We start from the raw sequence: 27,854 nt of genomic DNA, 5'->3' as shown, positions 1-27,854 counted from the left end.
GGACACGACTGAACGACTGAACAACAACAAGAAGTATGATATTCATTCTCAATACCTTTCCTAATTACGCCTAACACAGAGTTTGCCTTTTTTTTTTTTACAGCAGCTGCACCGTGGGTAGACATTTTCATCAAGCTGTCCACCACAACCCCAAGTTCTCCTTCTTGGTCAGTCACTCACTGCTAGCTCAGATCCCATCAGGTTATACCTGAAGTTGGGCTTTTTTTGCCCTAACATGCATCACTTTACACTTGCTTACACTGAACCGCATTTGCCATTTAGATGCCCATTTAGATGCCATTTAGATGCCCATTCTCCCAGCTTGGAGAGATCCTTTTGGAGGTCCTCACAATCCCTTTTTGTTTTCACCACCCTAAATAATTTGGTGTCATCAGCAAACTTGGCCACTTCACTGCTCACTCCTAATTCCAGATCATTTATGAAGAAGTTGAAAAGCATTGGTCCTAATACAGACCCCTGCGGGACCCCACTATTTACATCCCTCATTTGGAAGCATGTACCATTTATTCCTAGGGCATCGCTACACCAGCCTAAAATCCTGCATTTAAAATAGAGCTTTCTGCTTCTGTTTTAAATGCAGGATCACAACTCCCTTTTTCATGTGCTTCCTTTCCCCCACCCCTTCCCCCCTTCTTCTCCCCCTTAGCTGAGTCTTCCATTATCTTTCATTGATCTCACTCCTCTTCTTGCCGTTTTAACTCTTTTGAAGGAGGGAACTGAAGCAGAACACAACGGGGTAATTTGATAGCTCATTATCTGCGATCTATTTAAAAACAGAACAAAGGGCATTTAATGCAGGAGATGCCTTGGATGATCACTGCATCATGTAAAGATCCCGCAAACCTCCGTGAAGGAGCAATCTCAATCACAGGATAAAACCTGGTGTCAAGGAGCCCCTATTCTCTGTTTTGTGTTCTTTAATCAGTTACTGATCCATAAGAGGAACTCTCCTTTTATTCCATGCCTGCTAAGTTTGCTCAGGAGTCTTTGATGAGGGACTTTGTCAAATGCCTTTTGGAAGCCTAAATAAACAATGTCTACCAGATCACCCCTGTCTACATGTTTAATGACACTCTCAAAGAACTCTAAAAGTTTAGTGAGACAGGACGTACCTTTGTGGAAGCCGTGTTGTTTCTTTCTCAGCAGGGCTTGCCCTTCTATATACTTACTAATTTTATCTTTAATAATGCTTTCAACCAATTTACCCAGAACAGACGTTAAGCTAACCAGCCTGTAACTTCCTGGATCCCCCCTGGATCCCTTTTAAAGAAACTGGTGTTACATTGGCCTTCCAGTCCTCTGGTACAGAGGCTAATCTTAGGGACATGTTGCATATTTTGATTAGAAGATCAGAAATTTCACATTTGGGTTCTTTAAGAACTCTAGAATGGATACCAGCTGAGCCTGGTGATTTAATTACTTTCATTTGTCAATAAGGTTGAGAACTTCATCTTTTGTCAGCACTATTTGCCTCAGTTCCTCAGACTCCCTTCCGGAAAACATCAGTTCGGGCACAGGTATCTGTCCTGTATCTTCTGCAGTGAAGACAGGTGAGAAGAATTCATTCAGCTTCTCTGCAATCTCCTTATCATCCTTTAACTCCATCATCATCCAATGGTCCAACTGCCTCCCTAGCTGGTTTCCTGTTCCTGATATATTTAAAGAATTCTTTATTGTTATTCTGGATTTTGTTAGTAATATGCTCCTCAAAATGCTTTTTTGCATCTCTTATTGTCTGCTTGCATAGCCTTGTGCAAGCTTGTGCTCCCTTTTGCTTTCATTAATTTGGGCAAGACTTCCATTTTCTGAAGGAAGCCTTCTTTTCTCTAATAGATTCCTTGACACTGTTCGTTAACCATGCCAGTGACCTCTTGGACTTGGTACTACCTTTCCTAACCTGTGGTAAACATTTTAGTTGAGCCTCTATTATTGTGCCTTTGAGTAGCCACCAAGCATTTAAGGGATTTAACCCTCTTGACTCCCCTTTTCAACTTCCTTTTCACCAGTTCCCTCATTTTAGAGAAGTTTCCTCTTTTGAAGTCAAATGTGGCTTCGTTGGACTTCCTCAGCAATCTTCCATTTAAATATATATTAAAACCGATAGCACTGTGTTCACTGTTTCCAACTGATTCAACAACACTTACATCCCGTACTAGGTCCTGGGCAACACCACTTAGGATGAAATCCAGGGTCGCCTCCCCTCTGGTCGGTTCCATAACCGAGTGTTATAGGGCACAGTTGTTTAGGGCATTGAGAAATTTAACCTCCTTGTGGTGACTGGAATATGCATTTATCCAGTCAATGTGGGGGTAAGTGAAGTCACCCATTAATACAACACTTCCTTTTCTGGAGGCCTCCCTGTGAGCCTTCTGGTCTGGGGGATGATAACATGTTCCTAGTACTAAATTAGTTGCTATTAAATTAATCTGGTACTGTCACCCATAGTGCTTCTGTGGAAGAGTCTGCCCCTTTTAGGTGTTCTAGTCTACTCGACATTATGCCCTCTTTGATGTACAGAGCGACACCTCCTCCAGTACGCCCTTCCCTGTCCTTCCTGTAGAGTTTATATTTAGAGACTTTGCATTCAGGTCCACAGATTGCATTCAGGTCCACATTTGGTTCCAGGATATGCAAACTGGGTAAATTCTGGTCAAGCATGAACTGAAGCGAATTTCCCATACATCCTTAGTTACTCCAGAACAGCGTGTTTCACTACAGAATGAGCTGGTTTTTATTTTATACATTTGAACTCCAATTGGTTCTTGAGCCTATATTGTATCCATGGCAAACACTGAATGATAAAATAATTAAATACCCACATTAGCTGGGATATAACATCACCTTAAATTATTTTTAAAATAATGCCAATGCTTTAAAAGTATCCAAGAATAAATGCATTTACAACAGATTGTCTTCAAACATACCTGATTGTTGGTAAGTAAGTGCTAATTTCCATTAGACTGGTATCAGTTACTTGAGAGCAAGAACTGAGAACCAGACATTCCAGTTCAGCACATTTTTTCACAATAAAATGAACAACACAATCCCTCACCTGCAGCAAAACAGAAAACAGGAAATATGACAATTTGAAAGACTGTCCTTCGAAAGACATGACAGAGCTATTCATAAATGGCCAGAGAAATTCCACGGTATCTTCCTGACACAGTAAACCAAACAACTCTTATCAGCGCTAATCATTTATATATTACTATTCAACAGGCATTGCTATTCTAAATATCTAAGCTGAAGGATGTTGCTCTTTAACTACTGGGCCAGTTTGCATGTCACAATAAGCCATGCTGAAAATAAGCCATAGTGAGTTGGTTGTTTGCTTGCGAACCCCACAGTACTCCTAGGGATGTTGGAGGAATCTGTCCGAGAGGTGAAGTTTGCTGAGCTTTGAGCAGCTCGGCCCCCACACTCCGGCCCACTTACCCACGAGCTGGCCCAACTCGATCTGTATTGAGTTAGGCCACCTTGCGGATTTTCGTTTTTTTCTTGAGTAATCTGCGCAAATTGCAACGTTAAATTGCTTAATTTATGCAAATTGCACCCCAAAACAGCTCGATTTCCCTGCAATGGCCATCCCTAGTTACTCCAACAGTTGATCAGGGGTTCTGTGGCTTGCCATGGTTTGTTTTCCCCTTAGTCCTTCTGCCCACACATATCCCAGGAGCCCTCATGGCTTCACTATGTCAGCAGCCTTTTTACTATTGGTACACTTTTTGCGCAAGACATTGTTTTGCCTTTGCCAGCTCAGGAGGGAAACTTTACAACCACCCCTGTTTTCTCCTCCTCTACTACCTGCAAAGAATTTTCTGAGTATTAAGAGTAACCCCCCCCCCATGTGTGATTTATTTTTTTAAAGCTTTTGGCTGCCCTTCAATTCTTAAAAAAAGAAAAAGCCTCCTTGGCTGCTCCTCACAGCCAGGAATGAGCAACTTTCCTCTTCCTAGCAGAGTTATGCATGTATGCGTGACTGACTTACCTCTGGGTAAGCACATGCCACCCTGATTTGGAACCATGGTGATTTGGGAGGGGGGATTTAAGCTTTCCCCCCTCTTGTTTCATGTTGAAATCCCCCCTGCACATTTTGAGACTTCCCCTCCCCCTTTTTAGCCCACCTGCTGGGAAGGGGGCAATTTCACCATGACAACAGGATGGGGGGAAAGGTTAAATCCCAAATCATCATTGTCATAAATTGGAGCCGCACATGTTTACTCAGAGGCAAGTCAAACACACATGGCTCTACTAGGAAGAGGAACATCTTGGCTCACAAGGGACAAAAGCCGGTCACTGTCAAATAAAGCATTGAACTGGAGGCGGAGGGGGTGGAGGGCACTGACAAGGGAGTAGGGAGGGAGGTGGCAGTAGCACATACTGTTGCCAGGCAGAGTTCAGCAAGCAAGATTGTGAGGAATCACCGCTCATGCCAGGCAACTCTGTAGCCCTTTTGAACAAACCATGCTGAAGCCACCCTGCCAGATTCAGACGTCATATCAAGCCACCCTGAACAACCCAACAAGCTATGGGTTCTCGGGGTAGCTTGTGCGTGGTTAACAAACCATGGTGAAGCCATCCTGCCAGGTTTGGACAACACAACAAGCTACTCCAAAACAAACAACCCACTATGGGTTATCGTTTTGTGCGAACCCAGTCACTGGGGCCATTCAGAAAACATGCTAACCCATATTCAGTGGTTGAATGTGGGCTGTTGTTGAACTGCGGGTTGTTTGTTGAACTGTGGGTTAGCGTGTTGTCTGAATGTCAGCAGGGTGGCTTGTTGACCATGCAGTGCGAACAACCCAACAACAAACCATGAGTTCTCAAGATGGCTTGTTCTCCACATTGGCTAACAAGCCACCCTGGTGACATTCAGACAACATGCTAACCCACGGTTCAACAACATGGTTCAACAAACAACCCATGGTTAGCATGTTGTCTGAACAGCCCTTCGAGTCTTGATACTCCCATATCTATATCCAGGGCTCTACAATTCTGTGCTAATACGATATAATCACCCTGCTTAAGTATGCAAACACAATACATTTTCTTAACTATACTTAGGCTGCAATCTTGTACCCACCTACCTGGGAGTAAGCCTCACTGAAATCAACAGGACTTACTTCTGAGTGACGTGAATAGGTTTGTGCTGTTAATCTCATTATTCTGGTCACAAAATCCCTACAGTTTTTATTCTTTTAAATCTGAACTCAAACATTATTTCCCTCCCCACCTCCACCCCCAAGTTACCTTCCACAGAACAAAACGAAAGAGGGCACATCAGGTATGAATAGGATGATTACCATTATTTACAAAGCACCTACAGTCATTAGGACTTGTACAAAAATTGTACAAAAGTTTAAAATAAACAGGCTATGCCCACAGGCCTTTATTCTAAAATTAAACAGAGATTAGGGAAGAAGGAAAAGTAAAGAAAAAGAGAAGGGAGGTCAATCACAGAAAGCCAGGTAAATAGATATGTGTGCTTTTTTTAAAGGCACTTGAATGTAATAACATAGGAAGAAAGTCAGTTGTGAAATGAAAGTGCATTCCACTGGCAAGAAGCTGCAAAGGGAAAAGGACGCAAACAGGGAAGATAATCTTAGGCTTAACTAAAAGCTTGGTGCCTGTACAATGAGGAGCAAAGCTTCCAAGGAAGAGCATATTGAAAGTGAAGATAGATATAGGAAGAACAAGACCATGGAAACACTTGAAAGTCGAGTACAAGAAGCTTAAAGTAAAGAAAGGGGATGAAGCCAGTGAGGAGTACAAAGGTGTAATATGCTTCAACTGGTGCAGAACACTAACTGTTGTTGGAAGGCGTGCAGATATTCAACTTGTTATGCACTAGTTGCACTGGCTGCCAATTTGCTTCCAGACTCAATTCAAAGTGCCAGTTTTAAAGCCTTGGACAGCCCACGACTCTTGTACTTCAAGGACTGTATCTCCCAGCATGAGCCTGCTCACAAGTTGATGTCTAGCCAGCAGGCGTATTGTTATCTCCGAGAGCTTGGCGGCAGGTTCGTATAGAAACGGCTGCAACAGCTCAGAGCCAACTGCTCTGAAAATATGGAACTTCCTCCAGAAAGAGGTGAGGAAAAAGCTACCCCTTCGCTGTCTTTTCAAAAAGGTTGTGTCTTTTTTGAAAAGCTTTTGACCAAAGATCTGTTTTTGTGGCTGCTCAAAGTATATATAGGTATATTATAGGTGTATTTTAAAGCCTTCCAAAGCTGTAGACATGACTGCTACTTCCTTTTGGTGTGATGAGTTTAACTGCCATCATTTTCTGATTAGCCGAGAATTTTTTAAAAGGAGTTCAGAGTAAGGCATTCTTGTTACACTGAAGAACTCCCAGATGATTAAGTCCATACCATGGTGCATTAAAGGATCCTGCTCTAAAGTGTACTTCTCCTTATTGGTAATCAGCTTCTGGCTGAATATAAAGACAGAAAAAGGATGAGACTTGTTTGGATCAAAAGAGTTCATGTTGCCTTTCCTTATGTTGCCTTTCCTTCAACCTTTCCTTTCCTGTACAACATTCAAGTAACAAACTCAGTGTTCAGTGCAATCCCATACACAAAGTCAATTGATTTTATGTCAATACATCTTTCAAGTCTCTTTCCATTTTATATGTTCTCTCCTGCTTGCCACACTTATCACTAAAACCAGCCTTTCCTCTCTTCTCATCTTCTGCATACAAAGTAGGAGCAACGCTTTATATGGAAAATGCCTGCGTACTCCAATGTTTACAGCAGAAAGAGGATTATGTGATTTGTTTGGGGTCTGGATTGCACCTACTGTTGATCCTTTAACGATCCAGGATGGGAAAAAATTGCATCTCCACCAGGACTCCCAGTAGACGTTATGAATTTATAGTGAGAAGGAAACCGATGAGAAATGATGCAAAACAAAGCTATGTTCCCATTGCATGCCCACATTAAAATAAAATGGGGCTGTGCCCAAGATACCTGTCAATTTACTGTCATTCTGCAACTTCTGCTCTGCTCACTGAACCATGGTGGCTCACAACACATATTCCAGTAAAGAACTCAGTTAATTCTGTATACTCTTCATCTAGTTCAGGGATGTGGAATGTGTGGCCCTCCAGATGTTGGTGGACTATAATGCCCTTCACCATTGGCTGGGCTGGCTGGGCCTGATGGGAACTGCAGTCCAACATCTGGAGGGCCACATAGTCCCCATCCCTGATCTAGTTCAATCTCCTGTCACTTATAGCTCTACAACTTTACACACACATTCCCACTGTAACATACGGATTTCTGCAGCAACTCCCCCAAAAACAATGAAAGAGGAAGGTATGCGTATGATATATATTTGGTTCATACCAGAGGAGGCTCATCAGTTGGCAACCCTAGTCATGATAAAGTCTTATAAATCTCAGCAGCCCTATACAGGAGGAGATGCAGACTTTCCCAGTGGTTTCGTTCTACTATGAAACTGAAATCACCTGCTCACAACATGAACTAGTATAATTAATTTGGCAGAACATTAGCTGTAAAAACCACTGTGCATGGTTCTTCTGTAGAACTTACTGCTGGTGCCGTCCCCCTTAGTTTTGACAGGATCACAAAGAACAGAACACATAACAACGTAACTCTTGCATTACACTAATAAAAGCACCACATATATCAAGCCTCTGTGATTGCTTCAGTAGTACGAGCCTCACACTGGGAATACTCATGCCAGTTTGTATTTTTGTAAAATGGAATGAGCATAATTTGCACTCTGCAGGTTGTATTCAACTCTGGAACAGAAAGCACTGATGTGAAGGAGCGCTGGAACTAATTCCAATCCTCCTGCAAGGTAGGACCGACCAGACCTAGGCTCAAGTCCCCAAAAATATCAAGCAGCCACCCTCCTAGGCCAAAAGACACTGAAATTAGCACTGAGGATACCAGAAGAAACCACACCAACGTTAAGTTGGGTAAATGTTTATTAAGGTAAAGGGGGTAGAGGGAACGGGAAGGATGGAGGGACGGGGTAAATTGTACAAAGGGGTACAAAGCTGAAATACTAAAACAAAAATAACCAGGTTACATAGAGAGCCTTTTAACCACACACCCAAGCAAAAATAACAAAGCTGGCTAGCTTTCCTTGTACATACTGCAGTAAGGACTTCCCAGGATAGAGACCAGCCATCAAGCTAGGTCCAGGAACCACCATGACAAAAGGAGACCCACACACCTCCACTTCAGCTCTTTTTAAGGCTCAGTCCTGGCAACCCAGGGCAAATTTTCCTTCAGCCAATCACCAGCTTGCCCCTTGGTGGACCACCCCACCCCAGAAGAGGCAGGATCTCCCCACCCAGCCCACCTGTTAGCGCTTTCCAATTAACAAGAACTGAGCTTGACCTTGAGTGGCAGAGCCAAGGAGCTTCCCTGATAACACACTCCCAGGTGGCTGCATCAGATGTAAAAGCAGGGGCCAGCTTCATGGTGGGAAAGCAGGCCACTGTTCTTGACAGCTGGTAGAATGGATTTCCCTTCCCCCCTTCAGTCCCCAAGTGCATCCCTCAATCTCTGCTCCAGAGAGTTGCAGGGAGACTATTCAGAGCAAATTTGGGGGTGTACAGGGGACTGCAGGGGGAAAGAGAGCAAGGGGAAGTCCAGTTGCATGAGCGGAAGTCTGTTTGATTGAAATTGCACTTAATCCATTGTGCATGAATTTGGTGGATATGTCACATTTGAACACTATGCAGCATTTACTATGCAGCATCTTTGTGGTGGAATTAACTTGTGACAAACTTCAATTTAGACCATTGAAAGACTGCCACAACAAATAGCTATCGGAGAAAAATTGATGTGCCAATTGAAACTTGCTCAAGGCAAAGTCAAAACATCTGACTATTATAAAATATGGCAGGATTTTATTTTATACTGATCAGGGACATACACAGCAGTATTTGTCAAAGCCTTTCCTCAAACTATGGAAAAGAGATTAAATTTAATCTGTTACGGTGAAGATTTATAAGGAAAACCTCCAAGTAACCTATGGATTCCACCTATATCTTGGTTTTAAAGGTAAAGGGAAAAATGTATACATATATGTTAAACGTACTACTCTCTGTCAGTAAGTAGACTTAAATCCAATGTGTTTCTTTTTATTTATTTTTTTCTTTCTGATGGTTTGTTTAATCTTGTTCTGGAAAACTAATAACATATTTAAAAAGAAAGAAGAAAGACTGCACAAGCACATTTTAGCCATTGTGCATACTATTGCAAGCGTAACTACAATGGCAATAGTTATATCCTATTTGGATGAAATTTGTAGCCAATGTTCAATAACTCACCTTCTGGTTTCTGGGTCTCCACGCATTTTGCTATCGCATGTTCAAACCTATCTGCACAAAAGTCAACGTTTGAACTAAGTTTTTAAAAAAAGACACCATGGCATTTCAGAACGCCAATAAGATCCTGTGATCTGTACAAATTAGCTTTGAACACATCTAGTAATCCACATCTTTAAGTTGCCCATCCCTAACATCTACAAAAAAGTATTCTAGACAAATAAAGAAGATAGAGAACAGAGGTGAATATACATCAGAGACACAAACTGCCCTTACCATACTGAGCCCCGTAAAGTTGAGACTAGTTAGTTTTCTCATAGAGTTTACTATTTTTGCCAAACAGTCCTCAGTAATCTTGTGAACTCTTCCAATATTCAGAATTTTTAGATTTGGACACTTCACAGCAACCAATCTCAAGCATTTGGAAGTAATAGCATGGCAGCCAAATATTTCCAGTTTCTTAAGGCTGGAGAAGGATACAAGATATTATCAAGAAAGTTAATCTTGTCGTCTAATGTGATAAATTCAACATTCATTAAAACCACTACTGCATATACCTGCCCAGAGCACTTAAAAAAAAAAAAGTCCGGCTGCGTATAGGTATCATAACTGTATTCAATCCCAAATTCTGACCTGAGACAGCATATGAAAGTAGTAGATAAAATTATTGATTTAATGAAATAACAGGTTTTGTTTATTTATTTTTTATGTATACTCTGCATTTCTACCAAAAAATGGCACTCAAGCTGCTTACCAAACAATTTAAAACAGATTAAAACAATAGAACACATTAAAATGCAATAAAGCTGAAACACTCTAAATATGTTAATCATTAATTAAACTGGAAATGCTCTAAAATAAGCCAGCTTTCATGTTAAGACCAGTAGAATTAACTATGGGTGTGTTTCCATGCTATCGGCTTCACTTTGCAACTTCGTTGCGATGTTTCCCCAATTGCATCTTCTCCTTTTCCAGTTTCCATGGTGTAAAGTCCTGGCTTATCATCGCTGTAGCCTGGGGCTCTGTGCTGTTTCCACTGAGCTCTAATCGAATTATTTTCTTGATGGTTGGGTGGAGTCTGAGTGGAAACTGGGTTGGGTCTGATTACCTCATCAGTGTTCCCGCCTCCTTGGCCAGGACAACGGAAGGAGAAGCTAATGCAGGAGTATGGGATTTTAAAAAGGAATCAGCTTTGCTGTGAAGAGAGGCTTCCCCCCCTCCCCCACTTTCTCCTTTCCCCTGAAAGTCCAGATGCACCTGCATTTCAGGAGCAAGCCTCATTGAGCACAATGGGAATTACTTCTGAGTAGACATACATATGCTTATGCTGGGAAGTGGGGAGAGAGAACACAAAGAGGGAAACTAGCAACCATTTTAACCCAGAGGACCTCATTGACCACAGTGGGAGTTACTTCTGACAAGACAGTAATGGGTTTGTTGTGGGAAAGAGAGCGAAACCAGTCCCCATTTTAATGCACAGGATCTCTATATGGAAGCTGTGAACGAGTTATGTCCTAAGGCAATGGAACAAAGCCTCCAGATCGTGCTTAATTGCATTTAAGAAATTGATCTTAAAAGTGTGCCATTTCAATTGAGGGGGAATCCCTGTAAATTCTGATGTAGGCATTCAAAGGCAAGCCTCATTCAGAACAATGGGAGTTACTTCTGAGGAGTCACTAATGGGGTTGTTGTGGGAAAGAGAGCAGTCAACACAAAGGGAATCCAGCCCCCATTGTAACCCGCAGGATAGCTATAACGAAGCTACAAAGTACTTTCTTCCTAAGGCAATTCATCGGAGCCTCGCTTGGTCACTTAAACGCACTTAAGGAATTGGGCTTTAATGTATGCCATTTCAAATGAGGGGGAATCTCAGTCTCATCCACCACAATGGGAGTTACTTCTGAGGAGACACTAATGGGTTTGTTGTGGAAAAGAGACTGAAACCAGCCCCCATTTTAATGCACAGGATCTCTATATGGAAGCTGTGAAGGAGTTACGTCCTAAGGCAATGGACCAAAGCCTCGAGATCACACTTAATCGCATTTAAGGAATTGGGCTTTGATAGGTGCCCTGTCAATTGAGGGGCTTCTCTGTTATTTCTGTGGTCACTGAGAGGGCAAGCCTCATTCAGCACAATGGGAGGAAACACCCCTTGACTGGGGTCATGGGCTGTGTTCTAGTGCTTATTTTCAATGATGTTTTAAAAGCTGGTCTCTTGGCATCCTGCTCCAAAATGGTAAGGAAACTTCTGGAAAACAGGGAGGGAAAGGGTTGGGTCACTGAGGCCAGAGCAACACACCCTCAAAGTCTGGGCTACACGCTCCACGGGCAAGACTATGATACTGGACCCAGTGTGATTGTGGAAACAGGTCAGTAATGGAGCCGCAGTAAGCTGGAAAAGTCAGACTATAAGCAGTCTCAGAAGAAGTGGTTTTTCAGCGATAAAATGCAGGGCTGGTGCTGAATGGCCACAACGTCATGGAAAAACAGAGACCTCCCCGTGCAGCCAGGTTGGAGTAAATCGCTGGTGGAAACACAACCTATTATTTCCAAGGCCATAAAAGTACAAGGCATCTTACATAATTAAAGATGCCATATATGCGGTATATGGGGATCAAGATATAGAATCATGATTCTAAGTACTTTCAGTTATTAGATTAAGACCTGGTGCAGACATAACATTGCCAATCTCTCAACCATGGTTAAGGCTAAGGGCAGGCTGTGAATTCATGCACCCTTCATCTTCTTTCCTCCCTTCCCTTGTCAGCCTTAACCATGGCCTAATTATTTCAGCCTCAAGACTAACCATGGTTAATGCTAACCAGGGTTCCCACCTTAACAAGGATCTGAACCTGGTTAAGATGTTAGCTACTGCTGGGCTGGTAGTTTGGCCTAGACTTATTTTTAGCATTTTGGGGGGTGGGAGAAACACTCCCTGAAGATCAGATTAATCTTCAGGGGACCAAATCTCAGAATGGTTGAGTAGTGATGGGCTTTCTTTTAAAAATGACATGGCTGAGGGTTTGTTTGTTTTACAGGGTGGGAGGGAGCTTTGCTGCTGCTTGAAGCAGATGCTGCTTGAAGGAGCATCTCCTGTTTAAAAACAACAACTGAGCTACCTTGCCTTTAAAGGTAAGCCCATCCCATCTGAACATTCTGAGAATCCCCCCCCCCCGAAAATCATGAATATTTCCCCCAACTTCACAGAGGTGTGAATAGTCTCACAAAGGAGTGGGGAATTTCAGCCCATCCTCTATGCTAGTGTCCAGGACAGATGTATGGTCAAAGTTGGTTAGTGTTAGGGATACTAAGGCTGAAATCTCATACCTTCTTACCTAACAATAAGCTCCAGTGCACTCAGTGCATACATGAGTAGACATCTTTAGGACTGTGCTGTAAGGCTGTAATCTTAAACTAGGGATTAAGTGACATTGACCACAGTGGGACTTTCTTCTAATGAAACATTTATAGGAAATACATATAGAATTGTGCTGTACCACATACTTAAATCGAACATGGGAAGGGAGGAAGAATTGGAGGCAGGTGAGGGAGTATGCTTTACTGAGGCTAGCTCCTGATCTCTTAGTAACAGATTGGCAGCATTTAAAATCTGCATTGGGACAAAATTGTATTGTTATTTTTTTGCTTTTCTTGCACCTGGAATTTCGATGTACATTCTAGCCCAGGGGTCCCCAACCTCTTTGGGTCAGTGGACACATTTGGAGCTTTGAGATAATGTCATGGGTGCTCTCACAAAATGGCTTCCAGGGGTGGCTTGCCCTTTCATAAAATGGCTCCCATGGTGGGCATTGCTAGCCACAAAACACCCATTTCCTAGAAGGCAAACTGGTGAGACTAAAATAAAAGTAACTTGCCTAAGAACTTAAATACAAGACAAAGGCAGGGTCTGAGCTCCAAAACACAAAGCCACTCTTTTGAACCCTTAATAAAGATGGTGCTGGAGGGCAGAATTTCATTTTGCAGCATGCCAGCCTCCTAATTTTTAAAAAATATATTAAGAAATAAAATAAAATGTAGGGGGGGGCATGGAGCCTGGTGAGCACCAAGGAAGGTGTCTGTATGTGTATTAATGCCCAGGGACACCATGTTGGAGACACAGCTGGAGGCTGGACCCATAAAGGAATTAAAACCATTTTTTTGTAAAATAAAAACCTAGGGCAAATCTGGAGAAACCATGGACAGAAAACTAATCTGTTGCAGAGAGTAAATCATGTGGTCTAGATTCTGGTTTATTTATTAGTCACTCCTCTCAATATTGCTCCCATCATCTTTTAAGCAGTTCTGTTATATTTCCCTGCATTATCTCAGATGCTGTAGCAGTCCTATTTGTACTCTGTGCTGGCACACAAATTCATTGTATGCTTTTACTGTACTCAGTTGGAGCATTCTGCATTGTGCAAATACATCTGCCATGTGTAAACACATCAGCAAGAAGAATCATTGCATTCCACTGTGCTTCAACATTTCACAATAAAAAGAACAGTAATGGTGGAATCAAAAATTATGAAATAAAACAAGGTATGAAAAAGTCTTTTAGAAATCAAGGCTAGGAGCAAATACTAATTAAGCTTTTAAAAAGAAGATCTTTCATATCGTGTTCTTCTCTAATTTTGCAGCCATGACAGCCAGAAAGCAAATGCTCAGTGATGCCAGGGCATATTATAAAGTTGGTGCTAGAGAGATCAAGCCAAAGTAAAGCTAAGCAAAGTAAAGCTATAAGGATCAGGAAAATTCCTCTGGCATAGAACAGGGAGTTCTCTCCTCATCCCACCCTGGATAAACCTCCATGTTTGTTTGTAGTTGCTATTGTATACAATGAATTAGATTTAAAACATGAAATAGGAAAGCCTACTCATAGGAAAGAATAAAATATACTTCTTGTAGCATAAATTATCCAAAGGAAAAAAGAGCCAGCAGGCTGAAAATATCAATGGACCAAGGAGTTAGAGTAAATCAGTACAGATTAGAAAAAGACGTGCAAAAAGCAGTTCCCAGACAGTCTTGTGCAGAGCCTCAAATAAATTTCACTGAACATGATGTACTAGGACTTGAACAACAAAAGAGCCTCTTGGATCCAAATGCTTCATATGTGGTAGCTAGAATGAGTCAGTTAAAATCAGTATGCCCATTAATGAACAAGAAATAAGAGATTTTATAATGCACAAATATACACTGTATGAGATCATACCACATAATTGTAGTGGAGAGATATTGTGCAGTCCACTTGTAATGCTTTAAACTGCTTTGGGTTTTGCTTTAAACCACTTTGAAAATCTAAGCTCTGTATACCTAAGATGTAATAAAATGCAAACAACAATTATGAAAACACACAGCAACTCATATTTATACTTTCATACATAGCCATATAGTTTACTTAGCGTATCTTACCTGCCAGATTTCACTATATGATCTGGGTTCAATTCTTATTGCTTTGTTACTAAATCTGTTGGAAATTGCACCTTGATGTAATTATGGAATGTTTATTACTGTTTATATATCATAGATAATATTATGGATTCTGTAATTCATGAGACTCACGCATGGAAGCTTCTCACATGCATAAGTGCAAGTAATTAGAGGCAGGATTAATGTCATGTGTAAATATCTTTGGAATCAGTTCTTAGGGTATGTTTAGGTCACAAGCAAGATCACCATAGCTCATTTTCATGTCCCAAGCATTTGGGAATGATAATGAACACACATTCTACCTCTAATAAAAAGACACAGTTCAGCATTATGTAGTATAATGGCTCAGATCATGCGTCATGAGGTAAAAGTTTTTAACCTAGCCTCAGACTCCCTGAGTGGCCTCAGACAAGCCACTGCCTCTCAGCCTCAACTCTGCATCAAAGCCTGCCAATAATTATACTGGCCTGTCTTACATGGTTGAAAGATAATGTATATGAAGTACTTAGAAAAAGAGATGTACATCCTAACATTATTATTATACACCCTTCCCCTGCCAACATTTTCACCCAGGGGAGTGACATGCAAGATCTCTCCTCTATTACACAAGTCTGATTATGGAAACAGGCATTCAGCCTGCTCATTTGAGGGCTAAAAGTGGGGAAATGATGTGGGCACACATGCAAGCCCCCCCACCCCACTCCACAAAAATCAACATCCCATCAGTCCTTGACCTTCTCATGCTGAATGCTCTGAAGTGTATGTGGGGGTCTATTTACACATGCTTGAATATGAGCAGAAGGCTCCCTACAGTTGTGGACTCCCTGTTTATCAGGGTTCCCAATCGCACAGAGGCTTTGCATTCAAGAGGAGGCAAGAAGCCCCCTTCAGACCTCTGCACTCAACACAGGAGTGGTGGGACTTGTGTGCACACCCACATAACTTCCCCAATTTTATCCTTCCCGTGAGCATGCTGAATGCCTACATAGGGCTCGAGTCATTACTAAAACAGAACTAAGTGTGATTTGAAGGGCAAGGTTCAATAATTAAGAGAACATGTATTGTAGATCATCTTTAAAGCAAGACAGCAGTGGGTGAGGCACAAAGCAGCAGGGGGTGTAAGAAAATTTTAATTAAAGGATATAGATCCTGACTGGCTTGTAACTGGCAAAATTCAGCAAGATCATACAATTTGCAGGGAGGGAGAGGAAAATAAGCACTGCTCCAAGAGATGTTGGTTACCATCTGTTAGGTACTATAAATGGTAATATTTAACAAATACAGATGTTTTGCACTGTATTAATTTGTGTTGTGTTGCTTCTGGTGCCTCCTGAAGACATTGTTATTTTGGGAAGCCTTCCTTGAGCGACCAGCCATGGTTTATTAAATTCGGTCTTACCAGACCTTGTTTCTTTTAAAATGTTTTAACTGTTTTAACATGGTGTTTTATTCTTTTATCTTTGCTGTTCACCGCTCCAAAATCTTTTGATGTCAAGCAGTATATAAATATTGTAAATAAACAAATAAATAAAAATTAATTAATTTTCATGAAATTATATATGTTATATATATTCATGTGTGTTTAGTACAACTGTGAACAAAATGTATGATGGGGTTAAAATTAACTTTAAAAGTTTCATAACTAAACATTTTGTTGCCCTAGGCAACCACGTGCCCTCTGTGTGAGCCATAGCCAGCCTGCGATAGACAGTATTTAACTAGAAATCTCTAGGCAAACACACAATAAAGTAGGCCATGCAAATACTGTACAGTCAAATTTGTCTTGAGACATTAGTGTGCTTCCTTTCTATTAAAAATAATAATAATAATAATAATAATAATAATCTGTCATTTTCATTTCAGTGATTACCCCAAAACGTTGTGCACTCAGCTTTGATAGTTTCAATAGTTCAGCATAGAATTTGTCTAGTGCATATTTCCAAGAGGTAACTCAAGTGAAATGTAAAAGTGGTTAGTACTGAATGTTTGTGCTAATTTAAGGCACTGGCTTTTAACTCTGCAACAGATTATCAGGGCAATTAGCAAAAAAAAACCAAACACCTTTTGAAAAGGAAGTTTAACAATGATATGTGGCCAAGTCTGTCACTGGCTACCAGGCATGATAGCCAATAATGAAGCTTCCATTTTCAGATGCAGAATATCTCTAGTTTCCAAATGCTGGTGATTAACAACAGAGAATCATGCCCTGCCTGTCAACTGCCCTGAAGCATCTGTTGGCTGTTGTTGCCAGATGGGATGCCAAATCACAAGGACTACTGATCTAACCCAGCAGTGGCAACCCTTCTCTTCTTATCTCTACCAATTGTTGGATAAGAAGTGATAAAATATATTCAACCATCTTTTAAGGTAAATGTTCCAAGCAATTTTAAGATTGCTAGACTACTCCTTTCCTCTAAGCGGAGGGTAACCTCTAAGATCAACAAAGAGCAATCCTTTGAATGTAACATATGTATAATACATCCATATGATGAGTACAAATTATTTAGTTATAAAATGTGTCAACTGCGTTTCTATTAAACATACCTGAGATAGCTTACAAAGAGAGACTGAGAGGTGTTTTTGGAGACTGGTCTACAAAACACCCTAAATTGATATTTCATTTCATTTTTAGCCCACCTTTCTTCCTTTATGGAACTCAAGGTGGAGTACATAAGGGTTCCCCAGCAGACTCCATCCAAACACTGACAAGTCCTAGATATGCTTAGCTTCAGCAAGATTGCTACATTACATGCCCTCAGACCATGGCTTGGGGACTGTGAGTTTCAGTATCTCCTGGAAAAGCTGCCACACCAATTTTCTTAGCCCAGTTTGTTGCCTGTGGTTAAATTAGATGTTGGCACTGGTATTTTAATTATATCCTATTATATTAATGTCAGCATGCTATTTCCTGTTGCTTTAAATGTATTATACTTGTAACAAGACCTGGACCCTTTAAGGAAGGCTATGATAAAAACTCAAAGTAATAAATAGATTCTTCATGCCGAAGCATTTTACAGGACCTGGACGACTTCCTATTGAGACCAGAGTCCCTCATCTTAACATAAAGTAATTTAGTTAAAGATGTGCAATATGCTACATGAATGTTACGGAATAGATTTCCTCTAAGGAAAAGGAGGCCTGATACTATCCCACATAGAAACATAGACTCATTCATGCTCACTTAGTCAGTAAGTGAGCTGTAGGCTGTATTCCCAAACAGTCAATTAACATACAGGTTCAAACTGCTGTAAATTAAAGCAAAGTACTTGATTGATGACAACATTATTAACTTAAAATAAGGCTTCCAGCATGCAAAATCCTACCACTCTTTCCACAAATCTAAAAATTTACGCATCAGCGAACGTCAAACATTCTTTTATAAGCTGGTTCTGTTACTGATCTGATTTATAAGGGTGCCTTGTCGTGGTGAAAGGGCTTGCGTAACTCAGTGAAGCCATAAGCTATGCCGTGCAGGGCCACCCAAGACGGACAGGTCATGGCAGAGAGTTCTGACAAAATGTGGTCCACTGGAGAAGGACATGGCAACCCACTCCAGTATTCTTGCCAAGAAAACCCCATGGAACGTATCACAAGGCTAAAAGAGATGACGCCGGAAGATGAGCCCCTCAGGTCGGAAGGTGTCCAATATACTACTGGGGAACAGCAGAGGGAATTTCCAAGTAGTGCCAGAAAGAGTGAAGCGGCTGGGCCAAAGCCGAAAGGACACTCAGCTGTGGATGTGTCTGGTGGTGAAAAGAAAATCCGATGCTGTAAAGAACAATATTGTTTAGGAACCTGGAATGTCAGATCAATGAATCAAGGTAAGCTGGAGGTGGTCAAACATGAGATGGCAAGATTGAACATCGACATCTTGGGAATCAGCGAACTAAAATGGACAGGCATGGGCGAATTTAATTCAGGTGACCATCATATCTACTATTGTGGGCAAAAATCCCTTAGAAGAAATGGAGTAGCACTCATAATCAACAAAAGGGTGGGAAAAGCAGTACTGGGGTACAATCTCAAAAACGATAGAATGATCTCAGTACGAATCCAAGGCAAACCATTCAACATCACAGTAATTCAAGTCTATGCCCCAATCACTGATGCCGAAGAAGCTGAGGTTGATCGGGTCTATGAAGACCTACAACACCTTCTAGAACTAACACCAAAAAAAGATGAACTCTTCATCATAGGGGATTGGAATGCTAAAGTAGGAAGTCAAGAAATCACCGGGATAACAGGCAGGCATGGCCTTGGTGTACAAAATGAAGCAGGACAAAAGCTAATAGAGTTTTGCCAAGAGAACACGCTGATCATAGCAAACACTCTTTTCCAACAGCACAAGAGACGACTCTACACATGGACATCACCAGATGGTCAATATCGAAATCAGATTGATTATGTACTTTGCAGTCAAAGATGGAGAAGCTCCATACAGTCGGTCAAAACAAGAGTTGGAGCTGACTGTGGCTCAGATCATGAGCTGCTTCTTGCAAAATTTCGGCTGAAATTGAAGAACGTAGGGAAAACCACTAAACCATTCAGGTATGACCTCAATCATATCCCTTATGAATATACAGTGGAGGTGAGGAATAGATTTCAGGGATTAGACCTGATAGACAGAGTGCCTGAGGAACTATGGACGGAGGTCCGTAACATTGTTCAGGAGGCAGCAACGAAATCCATCCCAAAGAAAAAGAAATGCAAGAAAGCAAAGTGGCTGTCTGATGAGGCTTTACAAGTAGCTGAGGAAAGAAGGGAAGTGAAAAGCAAGGGAGAAAGGGGAAGATATATCCAACTGAATGCAGAGTTCCAGAGAATAGCAAGGAGAGACAAGAAGGCCTTCTTAAATGAACAATGCAAAGAAATCGAGGAAAACAACAGAATGGGAAAGACTAGAGATCTCGTCAAGAAAATTAGAGATCTCAAGGGAACGTTTTGTGCAAAGACGGGCATGAGAAAGGACAAGGAAGGCAGGGACCTAACAGAAGCAGATGAGATTAAGAAGAGGTGGAAAGAATACACAGAAGAACTATACAGGAAAGATCTGAATGTCCCTGATAGCCATGATAGTGCGGTCACTGAACTTGAGCCGGACATCCTCGAGAGTGAAGTCAAGTGGGCCTTAGGAAGCATTAGTAACAACAAAGCTAGCGGAGATGACAGTATTCCAGCTGAGCTATTTAAAATCCTAAAAGATGATGCTGTTAAAGTGCTGCATTCAATATGCCAACAAATTTGGCACACTCAACAATGGCCGCAAGACTGGAAAAGGTCAGTTTACATTCCAATTCCAAAGAAGGGCAATGCCACAGAGTGTTCAAACTACCGCACAATTGCGCTCATTTCACATGCCAGCAAGGTGATGCTCAAAATCCTACAAGCTAGGCTTCAGCAGTATGCGAACCGAGAACTACCAGAAGTACAAGCTGGGTTTCGAAGAGGCAGAGGAACTAGAGATCAAATCGCCAACATTCGCTGCATCATTGAGAAAGCAAGAGAATTCCAGAAAAATGTCTATTTCTGCTTCATTGACTACGCTAAAGCCTTTGATTGTGTGGATCCCAACAAACTGTGGCAAATTCTTAAAGTGATGGGAGTACCAGACCACCCTACCTGTCTCCTGAGAAACCTGTACGAGGGTCAAGAAGCAACAGTAAAAACCAGACATGGAACAACTGAGTGGTTCAAAATTGGGAAAGGAGTACGACAAGGCTGCATATTGTCACCCTGCTTATTTAACTTATATGCAGAGTACATCATGAGAAATGCTGGGTTGGATGAATCACAGGTCGGAATTAAGATTGCTGGGAGAATTATCAACAACCTCCGATATGCAGACGATACCGCCCTAATAGCAGAAAGCGAAGAGGATCTCAAGAGCCTCTTGTTGAGGGTGAAAGAGGAGAGTGCAAAAGCTGGTTTGAAACTCAACATTAAGAAAACTAAGATCATGGCATCTGGCCCTATCACTTCCTGGCATATGGAAGGGGAAGAAATGGAAGCACTGACAGATTTTACTTTCTTGGGCTCCAAGATCACCGCAGACGGTGACTGTAGCCATGAAATTCAAAGACGCTTGCTCCTTGGAAGGAAAGCTATGGCAAACCTAGACAGCATAGTAAGAAGCAGAGACATCACCTTGCTGACAAAGGTCCGTCTCATCAAAGCTATGGTTTTCCCAGTAGTAATGTATGGCTGTGAGAGCTGGACTATAAGGAAGGCTGAGCGCTGAAGAATTGATGCTTTCGAACTGTGGTGCTGGAGAAGACTCTTACGAGTTCCCTGGACTGCAAGGAGGTCAAATCAGTCAATCCTAAAGGAAATCAACCCTGACTGCTCATTGGAAGGACAGATACTGAAGCTGAAGCTCAAATATTTTGGCCACCTAATGCGAAGAGAAAACTCTCTGGAAAAGACCCTGATGCTGGGAAAGACTGAAGGCAAAAGGAGAAGGGGACGGCAGAGGATGAGATGGCTAGATAGCATCACCGATGCAATGAATATGAACTTGAGCACGCTCTGGGAGAGAGCGCAGGACAGGAAGGCCTGGCGTGCTATGGTCCATGGGGTCACGAAGAGTCGGACACAACTGAACGACTGAACAACAACAACAACAAGAGGGGAGGGGAGGGGGATGTACATTTTACTGACAGGCCTCAAAAGAGAAAAAAAATGACATTATTATTCCTGCAACTCTGTCAATGAAAGTTTTAAACAGACACAATGAGGCTTTCTTTTCTTTTAGCTTCACCAGTTTTGCCTTCTGGAAAACGGCTGTTGTGTGACTGGCCGTGCCCCACCATGGGGCACATCTTGTGAATGGGCCATTTTGTGAATGGGCAAGCCCCCTGATGGCAAACATTTATGGGTGCACCCATGACACTCTCAAAATTCCAAATATGCCCACACACTGGTCCAAAGAGTTGGGGACCCCTGTTCTTACGTATAGCATAGAATGTGTACTCCACTATGAATGTATTGTGAGCTGTGAGTACACCAAAAGTGCAATTATTGTAAGCACCAGCTGTCCAGTCACAGAACACTCATGCTAAACTTATGTTCCCCCCACACCCAATAAGCACTATTTTAAAACATCCATCACAAATCCACAAATAAATATTTGTGTTTTTCTACAGAGAAATGGCCAGGAATTAACTGAAGCTTGTTTGCAATGTCCTAGGATAGGTGAAGAGCTGAGAGAGAGCATTCTTTTCTGTCAACACTAAGTGACCACTAAAAGATCCACATATCTATGATTAATGGGTTTGACTTCCAAGTCACTTAGTACAATTGTCAAGCATGCTTCATCACTGGCACCTCTCCTATTAGAAACTGAACATTTTTGGGATGTCTTGTGAATTGTGCCAACATCAAAAACAAAATCAATAAATGCAATGCTAATAGAAAGAGAGAGACAACACAGGCTTATGTACCACGTAAAACCCTGATAATGCAACCAGCAGTAAATACTTGTATTTTGGTGCACAATTTCTGTAGCAATATAAATTACCTTCTCCCATGCTTTTCCATCAAGGTAGTGACTGAATCATCTGTAATCTGGCATCCATTGGCAGAAAGGCACTGTAAGCTAAAACACAGGGCAACAGCAGTTATTTCCATTTCTTTATACAATTAACCAATATACAGCTTCATTGATTGGAGCCTGCTTCTTACGTTGTCCTTCTCTACACAGATATTATCTCTGTGTAAGAAAACACTGTTCTAATGCAAGAAGGGTGGCATAAATTGTGGCAAGAGGGCAGAAGGTAGACCGGGATCTAGCAGTAGATCTCTGGGTAATTTGCAATATATTGGCAAGGCTTTCCAACTTCCAGGCGTTTAACAAATGCGAGTAAAATTACAAGTAAAACAAATTCTTTGCCATGGCTAACAATCACTTGTTGCTCAGCAGCCATGTTGTTGTTGTTGTTCAGTCATTTTACTCACCTGTTAAACTGATTGGCTGCCTTTGACCAGTTCTATATGCAGTTCACTTGACCAGATTAGAGTTTTGCATTAGAAACTCTGATCTGTAGTAAGGCAGATGTGGATTTCTACAAATCTCTATTTAGGCATTCTAAAAGCATTTTATTTATTCTTCTTCTTCACATTTATATCCTGCCTTCTTTCCTCTTGCAAGGAACAACCCATGGCACCTTACAAGGTCCTCCCCCTCTCCATTTTATCCTTTCAACAACCCTGTGAGGTAGGTTAGCCTGAGAGTCAGTGGTTGGCCCAAAGTCACCAAGTGAGCTTCATGGACCGGTGGGGACTAGAACCCAGATCTCCCGAGTCCCAGTCCAACACTCTAGCCACTGCACCACGCTGGCTCTCATGTTTAAGCATGTTGATTAAACACATGAGGGGGAGTGCGGTAGCTGTCCCCCCACCCCCACCCCGTCGTCACCCTGTACTGTGGGAATTGGAGAGCCTCCTCTATCCATGGGGGCTTTCCACGTGATCTGAGACACTGATTCTCCAGGGTGTTGAAAGTGACAAAGGAAAAGGTTGGACTGGAGCACTCTTTCTCCTTGGGTGTTTAAACAACTTGCTTTCAGAACACCTAAGTAGGGCTCCTGTATATCCAAGTAGGGATATATGAAAAATTCATTTCAGTTCATTTTTTTACCAGAATGTACCTAATTTGCACCTCCTGGAACTGAATGAAGACTCATACATAATCTGCAGTTGAAGTCTGTACATTTCTGAGCTTGCAAAGTGATTTCTGGACCCCAAAAATGTGTTTAATCAAATGTGTACATTTGAAAAATGCACATGAAAAATGTGTACTTTTGAAAAATGCACACAGACATGCTTCAATCAATGGGAGTGGAATGCATACCTTAAAAATGTACATAATTTATGTGTACATTTTCACATGGAAAGAAAAAAAAATTAAATATCACAATCTGATACACTGACTCAGAACGAACTTCCAGAGAACTTTGATGAGCTTAAGTTCCGCTGATTCACACATCCCTAGATGCAGATTATCCTAGTGTACACTTTACATGGAGCAGTAAGTAATCAACTGTACCCCATTTTATGGCTCCACCCCAAGACACCATTTTGCATCTGGGTCCAGCTGATGGGACTTCAGGTTCTAGTGAAAAGCAAAGTAGATTCTACAAGCCTGAAGTTTGCCAACCCGCTGGTGTGTTTTTTCTGAAGTGAGTGCACTGACTGGACAGAGAATATACATATCCACACATTCAGTTGTGATGATAGGGGGCAAAACCTCACATCACCCTCCATACAGTACAGTATTTTCTTATACAACCTAACACTTTCTTACACTGAATATCTCTGTTTAAGGAAAAAATAACATGTGATGCATCCTTAAATACAGACACTTGTATTGATCTCACTGCCTCTTGACAGTAAATGAATCAGTATGAATATTGACTTCAAGACATAATGTTAGCCAAAACCGAGAGGAATTAAAGCACCTCACTCTAGTTCCTATGAAATTAATCAGGCAGCAAAATAGACTAACAGCACAATCTGGTGCATGTTTATTCAGAATTAAGTCCCACTCTGTTCAATGGGACGTACTTCCAGGTAAGCATGCATAGGTTTGCAGCCTAAATCTCATAATCTCATATCCCAACTTTATGAAATGTAAAGGGTTGGCGAAAGAGCATAGGCAATACTAAATACACAGAACTCTCAGCAATATAGCTTGTACCTTTTTCATCTCATGGTATATCACTTCCTCTAGTAGTGAAATAGGTGCTGCTGTGTGTCAGTAGCTACAATGGGGCCACTGAGAAAAAAGAGGAAGGTTGGTATCAGCATGCCTGGGGGAACCCCAAGGCTTACAGAAGTATAAAAAAAATACTTGGAGGGGGGGGGGGAACTAAGATGACAAAAAACCCAACAACCCCAAAAGAGCCCAAAGATGAATAAGCATGCTCTGTAGACATGGAATGTTGACCAGTGGTATAGTGCAGCCAAGGCTAACAGGGTTGAAGCACCGGGACTTTTTGATTAGCAGGGATGCTGATGTTATCTGCCATCCCCCTCAGACTTCCTTGTTCCCTCTGAGATTAGCTGCAAGTCTCACAGTAGCTGGACGGGAGGGGGGGGAATGGATTTTCCCAGAAACAATATTGTTGTGACCCCCTGCAGACATATATAATACACAGATAGAGGTGGATGGATCAACACAGCTACCTGCATTTCTGGACTCCCCTTTGGGGTGTGGCTATGGGGGCTGTCATGATGAGTGCCTGTACTTCAACATTTACCAGTACAGCGCTAATGCTGACTGTATGTGGAAAGAGAAAAAGCAGAACACTGGTGGTGGGCAGGAATGGAACTGAGTATCCTAGAAGACAGTACAGCTGGCAGGAATCCTGAACAGAAGCACTCCGTATGTGCTGCATAAACAGTACTGATTATGCACATTAGCCAAGTCAATATGTTGTGCCTGACTGGATCGATGTATCTCTTATCTGTTACTCAGGTCTGGTGTAAAACTAGAGTGGGGAGGAGCCCTTGAGCTACCATTAAATTCAGTTGTGAATGGCTGTTGGCTGTTTTGGTGGATCTCTCTCTGTCTCCTGGAGCCTTGTGCCAGCTTTCCCTTTTTTAGCTCATCAGTTTGAATCCCTTAATAGTTTGAGTTATCTTAAAGCTTGTATCACATCCTACAAGAATTCTTTTCAAGCAAGGATTTACTTATTGTTCTACAGAATAAAATTTTCTTCAAAAGTTATAACCCAAAGCCTATCTGAGGTGAATTTCAACAGAGAGCACCACCTTCTCAGTGGTGGCCCCCCATCTGTGCAACCTGGTCCCTGACTCCCTGATGCGGTCCGCCTGGTGACAACATTATTATCTTTTCGGTGCCAGGTTAAGACCTATCTCTTTTCCCAGGCATTTGGCAGCACATGATGAGTTTTAATCAGTCCTGGATGTGTCTTTAGTTATGACTGACAGTTCAAAGTTGTTTTCAGTTACATGTTGTTTGTGTATATTGTCTGTGTGCTTTTATGTAAATGGCTTTTAAACTTTTTTTATTTTAATGTTAATGTTTTAAATGTAATGTTTTAACTTCTTTTAATATGTTTTAAATTTAATGTTTTAACTTCTGTAAATCACCCAGAGAGCTTTGTCTATGGGGCGGTTGTTGTTGTTGATTTGTTCAGTCGCTTCCGACTCTTCGTGACTTCATGGACCAGCCCACGCCAGAGCTTCCTGTCGGCCGTCGCCACCCCCAGCTCTGCCAAGGTTGAGTCCGTGGGACGGTATAGAAATGTAATTGATGATGATAATTATTATTATTTAAGTATCAGTACTGTCTCTTTCTGAAATGTGCGATTAGGACAGAATACCACGTTTCAACATTTTCTTGCAGGTTCCACACGTGTCTCACACGATCTCCAAACTGCTTGTGTGTCTCATATGATCTTTAAAATGATAACTAGTTATTATAACCGGTCTCTTCCCTTGTTTTTGAAGATGCATCATACAAAATGGTGGTGTAAGTGCTCAATGGCATGAAGAAGAAATAAGTGTTTGGATTTATTTTTCCTACCTTCTAGAAGCTTTTACAAGAGCAATGAGTCCTGAATCAGTAGCTCCTGTCCAGCTTATATCGATAGTTGTCAGGTTATGGCAAAAGGTACTTGCATGAAATAGAACTGTATCCCCTCTAAAGCCAGGACCACTGCAGCTTTTTATGTTCAGTTCCTAAAAGAAACAAAAGGAAATTGCAATGATTTCATAAATATTTTTGTTATTTGTTTTTACTGTTTTAACATTAATAAGCCATCTTGTTTATATTTTAGAAGTACAGAGTAGAAACCTCAGAAATAAATAAAATAACTTAGCATAATTATAAAAGGGTTGTCTACTTCATATTTTCATTCTAATCAGGCCCCAGGCAAAGTTTCTATAACAACAGAATAAAAGTAATAGGCCTGGAAGATCCATAAAGGTGATCTAGATTCCTACTACAGTAGTTTCAACCTCAAACTTGAGTCAGTATCTCACAGCAAATATTCAACACTTCACATGACTGAAAAGTCAAGGGAAAGACAAAAGGGGAAAAAAGTCATCTTGTTTGTCTGGATATCGTATTGTTCTCTCTGGTTCCACTTCTGTCATGCTTCATCAAGATGTTTTCACTGCAAGCACATGCAAAAGCACCCCTTGCTCTCACTTGAGCTAGCAATAAAGAATTCTTATCACACGGATCACAAAAATACCACCTTGTGATAGTCTTTTTTGGTTTTAATTTTTAAAAAACTGAAATCCTTCCAATCAGCAAGTAAATCATCTTTCTTTTCATCTTTTTATTCTGTTGGTAATCTCATTTATCTCTCAGCAGTTAGCTTGATGTCCAATGACTTTACTATCAATAATAACCTATTAATGAAGGACTTCAGGCTCTCTTTGGACTCTCCGCACCACTGTTCATGAAACAATATTCACAAAAGATCTGTGTCACTACAAATGGTTCAATTAAAAAAGAGAGAGAGAGGTGGCGATAGGGTACCTTCTTGCCCCTCCCCTCTGCCATCAATTCCTTCCCCTCTGCCAGCAATTTCCTCTTCCCACTTCTTTATTCCTTAGTGGGCATGCATGCAGGTGAGTATATTCACCTGCACATCCACCTTTATTTAAAATATAGAGAGAGCAAAGTGCACAACAGCGTATATGTGTATATATATATATATATATACACATATATATATATACACATATATATATACACACACACACATATACATATACACACACATACATGTAACAGTTATAAATAATGCCAAAGCAAGAGACATCCAAGCGGTTTTCCTCCATTTTCCATGCTGCCCCCACCATCTCCCTCAAAATCGTCATGGCTCCATGAAAGCACACTGCAATTTGGGATGTGCTATCAGCCATTAGAGCTCTTACAGCATATATACCGGGGGGGAAAATGGCCCAGCTGCAGAGAAACACTCCCACAGTATGTTCTTGGAACATGCTCCTCAGTAACATCACAGCACACATTTATTTATTTATTTATTTATTTTATTTGTTTACAATATTTATATACCGCTCCACATCAGAATATTTCAGAGTGGTGAACAACAAAGAT

At 41.3% G+C, this 27,854-nt stretch overlaps 1 protein-coding gene across 1 annotated transcript in view; it reads right to left on the bottom strand.

The window, feature by feature from the left end:
- Window positions 1-27,854, bottom strand: part of LOC146352511 (uncharacterized) — an 85,938-nt gene that overhangs the window by 19,150 nt on the left and 38,934 nt on the right. Inside the window, exons 7-10 of the mRNA XM_084834231.1 lie at window positions 26,307-26,461; window positions 22,275-22,352; window positions 9,608-9,797; window positions 2,946-3,073 (exon numbers count right to left, since the gene is read on the bottom strand). Of these exons, the coding sequence (XP_084690357.1) occupies window positions 2,946-3,073; window positions 9,608-9,797; window positions 22,275-22,352; window positions 26,307-26,461 (551 nt within the window). The remainder of the gene's footprint in view (window positions 1-2,945; window positions 3,074-9,607; window positions 9,798-22,274; window positions 22,353-26,306; window positions 26,462-27,854) is intronic.

The sequence above is a fragment of the Heloderma suspectum genome, chromosome 2 (genome assembly GCF_057233095.1).
Source record: "Heloderma suspectum isolate Gila_16-S chromosome 2, 16-S_ref, whole genome shotgun sequence".
Classification (NCBI taxonomy): Eukaryota; Metazoa; Chordata; class Lepidosauria; order Squamata; family Helodermatidae; genus Heloderma; species Heloderma suspectum.
Note: the sequence above shows the minus strand (reverse complement) of the source record. Positions and strands in the feature narration are given on the sequence as shown.